The 8,233-nt window shown below is 38.3% G+C and overlaps 1 protein-coding gene across 2 annotated transcripts in view; it reads left to right on the top strand.

The window, feature by feature from the left end:
* The first annotated feature begins 5,034 nt into the window (after positions 1 to 5,034).
* The window catches only part of aox5 (aldehyde oxidase 5), a 43,915-nt gene continuing 40,716 nt past the window's right edge, over positions 5,035 to 8,233 (top strand). For both annotated transcript variants that reach the window (XM_059032025.1, XM_034004654.2), the window contains exon 1: positions 5,035 to 5,162. In XM_059032025.1, the coding sequence (XP_058888008.1) occupies positions 5,109 to 5,162 (54 nt within the window). In that variant the 5' untranslated portion in view covers positions 5,035 to 5,108. The remainder of the gene's footprint in view (positions 5,163 to 8,233) is intronic.

Genomic DNA, 8,233 nt, shown 5'->3' with positions numbered 1-8,233 from the left:
AGACTAGATGTACTTGGTTCCCATTTATTATTTTTATTATTTATTTCTCAGCAGATGCCCTTATCCAGGGCGACTTACAATTGTTACAAGATATCACATTATTTTTACATACAATATATATATATATATATATATATATATATATATATATATATATATATATATATATATATATATATATATATATATAATGGGTACAGCAGCAGTGTCCCCCACCTGGGATTGAGCCCTAACCACTTCTCCACACTGCTGCCCCCATCCAATATTAGCCTTGTTAAAGGTGTATACCCTTCCCTACCCTGCACACAGTGCAGTTTTGAAAGAAACACATTTTATAACAAACATGTATTTTAATTTTAAAACATGGTTTATGGTACTACACACAGTCAAATAAAGTTCTTAGTTTGTTTGTCTTGCCTGCCAGGAAATCTGTTACTGCGTTAATGGTCATTTAATCCCTACAGCATCTTTGGGGTAAAAGCATCTAACTGGCTGTAAAGTATGTCAGTCATTAGTGGAAGCAGCTGGTTGGATACTGACAGTAAATCCTGTCCTGAAGGGGTGAGGTTTTCACACTACAGATAACGCAGTGCTTACAAAGGTACCACAAAATGTTCCTGTCAGGACAACTGAGGAAGCCAGCACCTCCGGTCATTTTTTTTTAAAGTAACAAAAACGCTTATTCACTGCCAAACATGAACTACTCTAGATGTGTAATGACTGCAGCATAGGATACTGACCTTAAGGTCAGAGTTTCGGTGTAGGGAGAGGATTATTCATTGTGTTATTAACAATAATATGATAACCAATCAGAGTGCAGTGTCCTGACAGCTGAATTTTATGTTACTTTTGTAAGGACAGCACAGGTAACATGCTTCCAACAGAGATTTCTAAAACCTAGTGTACTGCGAGTTATCATGTTTTAAAATGAAAATACATTTTTTGCTAAAATATGTGTTTCTTTCAAAGCTACACATTTGATACCTGTTTAGCGATAGAATGGAACTGGTTTGTCAGCTACAAACTCAAACTGGTCGTGGTAGTCTTTGTCTTTTTTACAGCCTTTATGCAATTACAGTTACGGTTTTAACTGAGGATTCTGTCCATTGCTCATGCAAGCGCCTGGTTTTCCTCATTGCGCAAGCATTCAGATACTGACTGATGCAAAGCCAGAAGCTTCACAGTAAAACAGATTCCATGAGAATCTAATCAAACACACACAGTGTTCCCTAAGAGAAACCATCACCAATAAATGGTTAGCATCAGGAAGTTTTAAAAAAACCCAACACATCTCTTCAACCAATCAGCACCCACTCTGTGCTTAAAAAAAAAAAAAAAAAAGGTTGCTGGGTAAGATAACACACACACTTGCCAGTAATGTGATTGTCAGTCTGTCTGTCTGTCTGTCAAACTTACATAAGAACATAAGAACTTTTTTCATACAGAACACACATAATGCATTACTGAACTTCTAAGAAATGAGAGGGTATCAAAGTGTATTTAGAACTGAACAAAACGTTTTACTAAATCTTTGCTAAAGTGCAAAACTTTGTGAGGAACACCATACAGTGAAACCTGCTTACTATTGCTCCACCTGCACTTGTTCTCACCATATTGAAGTGGTCCAAACAGGACAGCATGAGAGCCAGTGGAGACAGGCTCCTGATAATATCACTGTAACTTGACTCTATATCACTCTGCAAAATAAAGGAATGATATTAGAATACCACTGAACTGGATGTACAATGTGTGTCCGTGTACAGTGTAATAAACTGTATAGCTCATTTTATTACTGGGAATGCAGTACTTTGCATGATAATTGAGTTCCACAGCAAAACACTCATATTTGTTGTATCAACACATCTTAATGCTTATTTCACCAGGCTATTGGTCCTGATGAAGTGAATTTGATCTTACCTGGTTAAAGATTTAGACATGGAAACTACAGTTCTTATTGGGACAATATAAAGTGCAGATTGTGCTTATTATTGCTAATATAACGGAATTTGGGTTGACCATGATTAACTGTGTGTGTGTATAGTTCTTGGCGCCTAGACATATTCTTTAAGAGCCAGTAGCTTCAAATTGCATTGTCGTGTTTTTTCTTCCCTTTTCATAATGTGCTTTGCAATCATTCTGAGTTGCTCTTCAGTTCTAGTTAATTGACATAGATACATGTAACGCAAGCTAGATCAGTAGGCATGTCTTTATATTAGTAAGCGCCAGCACCATCTAGTGCATAGCAATGTATTGGCAGCAAAATTAAAGGGAATTTGATCCAAAGTGTCAGATCACCAGATGGCGCTGGCTCGATAAAGACACACTGGCAGATCTGGCCTGTATTACATATATATATACTGTGTATATATATATATATATATATATATATATATATATATATATATATATATAGAGAGAGAGAGAGAGAGAGAGAGAGAGAGAGAGAGAGAGAGAGAGAGAGAGAGAGAGTAATAAGAACCACTCTGAATTAATGACTTCAAACATCACAAAAATGTTAAGGGATTAAAAACAAAAAAACTTGAAAATAAATCTGAAAGTACTTACTTTTCAAAAATCTGTAGTGCACTGAGCTGCTAGGAATGATGTTGGTTATAAATCTGAACTCATAACCCCTGATATACAGCTGTACACAATAAAGACAGAACATGCAGAAAGCTGTCTGGGGATATGAGTAGCTGGTTTTATCAGGAGGCTGTGTAGTCTGGTGGTTAAAGAAAAGAGATTCTAACAAAGAAGTCCCCGGTTCAAATCCCGGCTCACTCACTGACTCACTTTGTGACCTTGAGCAAGTCACTTAACCTCCTTGTGCCGTCTTTCTGCTGTGACGTTGTTGTAAGTGACTCTGCAGCTGATGCACAGTTCACACACCCTATGTGATAAAGGCGTCTAAACAATAAAACGAACCAAGACAGGCTGTAATCCCTTTAGCGAACAGCAAGTGTCATCCTCATCAGAACTAGAACATTTATTTTTCTATCCGGAAATGGATATAGATTTTGAAAATGTTCAAATTGAACAAAATAATGAAAATATACATTTATATATACAGTTGTAGTCAAAAGTTTACATACCCCAATGGAAATGTATAATTTGTAGAAATTTCTTGAAAACAAATAATTATAAGAAAAATCTTTTGTAGCAAAAGTTTTGCTTTTGTGGATGAGGGAAAAAAAGTTACATAAATACATGTCTACAATTATTTATTTTAGCATTTTTTTTTTTTTTTTTTTTTACAAAACTCCAAAAATGCTCATTCAAAAGTATTCATACCCTGACAAGGAAAATGAAATTAATAGGTAGTTGAGGCATCTTTAGCAATAATAACCTCTTTTAAACGATTAGGATATTTGTCAATGAGCTTTTGGCATGACTCTTTAATGATTGTTGACTATTCTTCAATGTAAAACTGTTCCAGTTCATTCAAATTCCGAGGACTTCTAGTGTGCACAACCTTCTTCAACTCATACCAAATATTCTCAATCGGATTTAGATTGGGACTTTGACATGGCCATTCCAGAACCTTGATTTTATTCTTCTTTAACCATTCTGAAGTAGATTTTGATGTGCGCTTTGGATCGTTGTCATGTTGGAATGTCCAGTTGCTCTTTAAACCAAGTTTTGTAGCGGAGGGTTTCAGATGATTGGCCAATATCTTTTGGTATGCTATGGAATCCATTTTACCATGTATTGGAACTAAATTTCCTTTGCAACTAGAGGAAAAACAGTCCCATAGAAGGATATTACCACCTCCATGCTTGACAGTAGGTAGATGTTCTTTTCTTTGTACACCTCACCAGACTTTCTCCAAACGTAACGACTATCAGCATGACCAAATAGCTTGATTTTTGTTTCATCACTCCACAAAACCTTCGATCAGAACTCATATCCGTCATTCAAATGCTGTTTTACAAACTCTAAACGATTGACCTTGTGACGTTTCCTAAGAGACCTTCACCAAGCAATACTCGACCTATGGTTGAAATGAAAACCCCAGTCCCACTTGCAGCCAATTCACTTTGAATATCTTTGGCAGTCAATCTTGGACTGTTATTAACCTTCCTCACAATTCTTCTATTTGTTCTTGGTGAAAGAACCTTCTTTCTTCCAGACCGAGGGAACGTTGTGACAGTATCATGAGTCTTGTACTTCTTGATAATAGAAACAATAGTTGAAATTGGGATACTCAAATGTTTGGAAATCTTTTTGTATCCTTCTCCAGCTTTATGACAATAAATAATTTTCTGCCAAAGGTCTTCAGATAGCAATCATCCTACGCCTAACCCTTTTATACTCTTTAAGAATGTTCACCTACAATCCTGCACTGCTGTTACAGATTCTGTCACCCGTCGGTGAGATGAGATGAGGTTAAAAGGTCTATAACTACGAATGCAGACGAGCCAGCCTCTGTTGTATAGGGGTTAAGATGCTCACTTCCAATGTGTGGGATCGCACCCAGCATCTGCCCTGTTACACATGCCCCTTGTAAAGTCATTTGTTGTTCCTGAATAGTTGCACACACTAGGAGATTTTCTCTTATACATTCTACAGTCAGTGTCAGTTCTAAAGCATGACACTCACCTCCACTGCACTCCTGTCAACAGGGATATGCATCCCAGAAGAGGATTAGAATTCGATTTGCCCAGAAATCATACTGTAGTGTAAAGCTGAATAAGACTATTCAGTGCAGTTTTAATATACTTTTGGCTGGTTTCACAGACCCTGATAAACACTAATCTTGCAACATTAAATCGTCCAAAATGATGCTATTCAGGGGCTGTGCAACTGGCTGATATCACACTCCATCTAAAATACAATGAAATTCAACACTAAAGATGCATGTTTGTGATGAAACAGATTTACTACACATGGGGAATGTAGTGTTAAAGGAACTGAAGATGCTGTTAATATTTGAAAATGCGTGTTCATGGAATGTCTATCAGACTGATTTCACTGTTTGGCTCTGGGCTGGCTGTCATGTGACGGCTGTTTTGTTCAAATTGTCAGGGCGTAACTCTTAGCTCTTCAGAAACAGGCATCCTACTGCTGTCAGACTTGAGCTTGTTAGGAATAGTGCAGCTGCTACCAGAATGACGTGCAAGGACCAATCTGATGAGTTAATCTTCTTCATCAACGGCAGGAAGGTAAGTTATTATTGTTTGTAAAAACATTTTACAGAGGTTGACGTCATTGAACATAATTCCAAACTTTCGTGTTCTATGGTCTTACATACTATTGCACCCGTTCATAAGGAGCAATTAGGTACTATAAATAAAACACAGATTGTATGTATGATATGTGTGTGTGTATACATTGTGACACCCCGTCTACTTGGCTGATGGTTTTGTACCTGTTTCGGGACCTTTAGCACTGTGTTATAGTGTAAAAGGAACAGCCCTCGAAACAACAGGTAGGGTTAAAACACGGCGCTGACGGTTTATTTATTTTAAAACCAAAACAAAACAGACCCCTAACTCAAGGAGCGCTACCTAAACTTAGTCAGCTAGTTTGCTGATAATAAATGAAAAACATTAAATGCGTTTTTATCATTGTATCACCTACCACTTTGCTCTGGGTGTCCGTGGAGACCCTATGCTGATATTGACAATGATATCGCAGGTGTTCCTAATCTCATTGCACGTGAGACACCTTTTCTGAGAAATAATTACTTTTGTATTTATTTTTAAGAGAAGCATACGATCCGCTTGTGGTAGCGTGGGAATGTACAGAACAGCATCAAACTTGAGAAACCCTGTCAAGTGACTCAAATTGATTGAAACGGTATGACTTGATAACAAAAAGTTCTTTGCTTCTGTGACTGAAGAAAATTAAATAATCAGGAGTTTTAGAAGTGACTCCAGCCAAGTTAGATGGAGACAAATGACTGTGTCTCTATATGTTTATGACAAAGCCAGCGGTATGAAGACATCACTGGTCTCTTTATTAGTGAATTAAGTTAACTGCCTTTACAAGCCTGTTGACTCAACTTGATAGGGGCATGGGCAGCAGTGTGGAGTAGCGGTTAGGGCTCTGAACTCTTGACCGGAGGGTCGGGTTCAATCCCAGGTGGGGGACACTGCTGCTGGACCCTTGAGCAAGGTACTTTACCTAGATTGTTCCAGTAAAAACCCAACTGTATAAATGGGTAATTGTATGTAAAAATAATGTGAAATAATGTAATATCTTGTAACAATTGTAAGTCGCCCTGGATAAGGGCATCTGCTAAGAAATAAATAATAATAGAGGTGCAACCAGTATCCTAATCTAATTGTTTGTTTTGATGCACTAGATGGTGCTGAAGTTTATTAATATTAAGACACTTTGGATGCTCTAGCCCACTGAAGAAGTTTTTGAAGTCGTGAGTGGTTGTTTCTTCATGTGAATTAGATGCAAAAGCATAGAGTCCTTTTCTTCAGCTGTTAGTTTGGTTTATTCAAAATATACAGGGAATCGATTTCCCTGTTTACAGCAAGCCGATTCAAATGAATTAAGGTCCATTTTTATAGACATGCACATGTATAAGTTGGTCCACTCCAATATGCATTGTATATGTTAATATGTTAACATTACAACACCCGCACTACAGATGTCTACGTAGGGATGGAAATAAGTCTTGTATTCCATAGCAGTGTCATCCATTCCAGGTTTTACAAGGAACTTGAGTAGCCACAGTGTATAGCTCAGGTGTGTCTTATTATTTAAGACGTGCAGCCTGTCTGTCTGTACGAGGCTGCTGAGTAGGAGGTAGAAAGGTGCGCTGTCTCCGAATAGCCATAAACAAAGTAAGTGCTGTGTTAAGCCAGTGTAGTTTCGTGTTGTGGTGCCGGGTGGTAAACGGCTTAGCCATCCTGCGAGTTAGTCAGGGACTTACCTGTGTAGTCAGCACTCCAAAAACAGAGTTAGGTATTTGTTTCTGTTTTGTTTGTTTTGTTTTTGTTAATTAAAAATAGCGCAATCGTGCAGAAAATTCCATTCCTGTGTGTGTTGGGTCGTGTTTTTAAAGGGGCCACGAACCCGAGTGGGTGCAATCTATTACAATATATACAGTGTGTGTATGTGTGTGTGTGTGTGTGTGTGTATATATATATATATATATATATATAGTGCCTTGCGAAAGTATTCGGCCCCCTTGAACTTTGCGACCTTTTGCCACATTTCAGGCTTCAAACATAAAGATATGAAACTGTAATTTTTTGTGAAGAATCAACAACAAGTGGGACACAATCATGAAGTGGAACGAAATTTATTGGATATTTCAAACTTTTTTAACAAATAAAAAACTGAAAAATTGGGCGTGCAAAATTATTCAGCCCCCTTAAGTTAATACTTTGTAGCGCCACCTTTTGCTGCGATTACAGCTGTAAGTCGCTTGGGGTATGTCTCTATCAGTTTTGCACATCGAGAGACTGAAATTTTTGCCCATTCCTCCTTGCAAAACAGCTCGAGCTCAGTGAGGTTGGATGGAGAGCGTTTGTGAACAGCAGTTTTCAGTTCTTTCCACAGATTCTCGATTGGATTCAGGTCTGGACTTTGACTTGGCCATTCTAACACCTGGATATGTTTATTTGTGAACCATTCCATTGTAGATTTTGCTTTATGTTTTGGATCATTGTCTTGTTGGAAGACAAATCTCCGTCCCAGTCTCAGGTCTTTTGCAGACTCCATCAGGTTTTCTTCCAGAATGGTCCTGTATTTGGCTCCATCCATCTTCCCATCAATTTTAACCATCTTCCCTGTCCCTGCTGAAGAAAAGCAGGCCCAAACCATGATGCTGCCACCACCATGTTTGACAGTGGGGATGGTGTGTTCAGGGTGATGAGCTGTGTTGCTTTTACGCCAAACATAACGTTTTGCATTGTTGCCAAAAAGTTCGATTTTGGTTTCATCTGACCAGAGCACCTTCTTCCACATGTTTGGTGTGTCTCCCAGGTGGCTTGTGGCAAACTGTAAACGACACTTTTTATGGATATCTTTAAGAAATGGCTTTCTTCTTGCCACTCTTCCATAAAGGCCAGATTTGTGCAGTATACGACTGATTGTTGTCCTATGGACAGAGTCTCCCACCTCAGCTGTAGATCTCTGCAGTTCATCCAGAGTGATCATGGGCCTCTTGGCTGCATCTCTGATCAGTCTTCTCCTTGTATGAGCTGAAAGTTTAGAGGGACGGCCAGGTCTTGGTAGATTTGCAGTGGTCTGATACTCCTTCCATTTCAAT

This window comes from Acipenser ruthenus, chromosome 10 (assembly GCF_902713425.1).
Source record: "Acipenser ruthenus chromosome 10, fAciRut3.2 maternal haplotype, whole genome shotgun sequence".
Lineage (NCBI taxonomy): Eukaryota > Metazoa > Chordata > Actinopteri > Acipenseriformes > Acipenseridae > Acipenser > Acipenser ruthenus.
The sequence above is the reverse complement of the archived record's forward strand: the minus strand, read 5'-3'. Positions and strand labels throughout refer to the sequence as shown.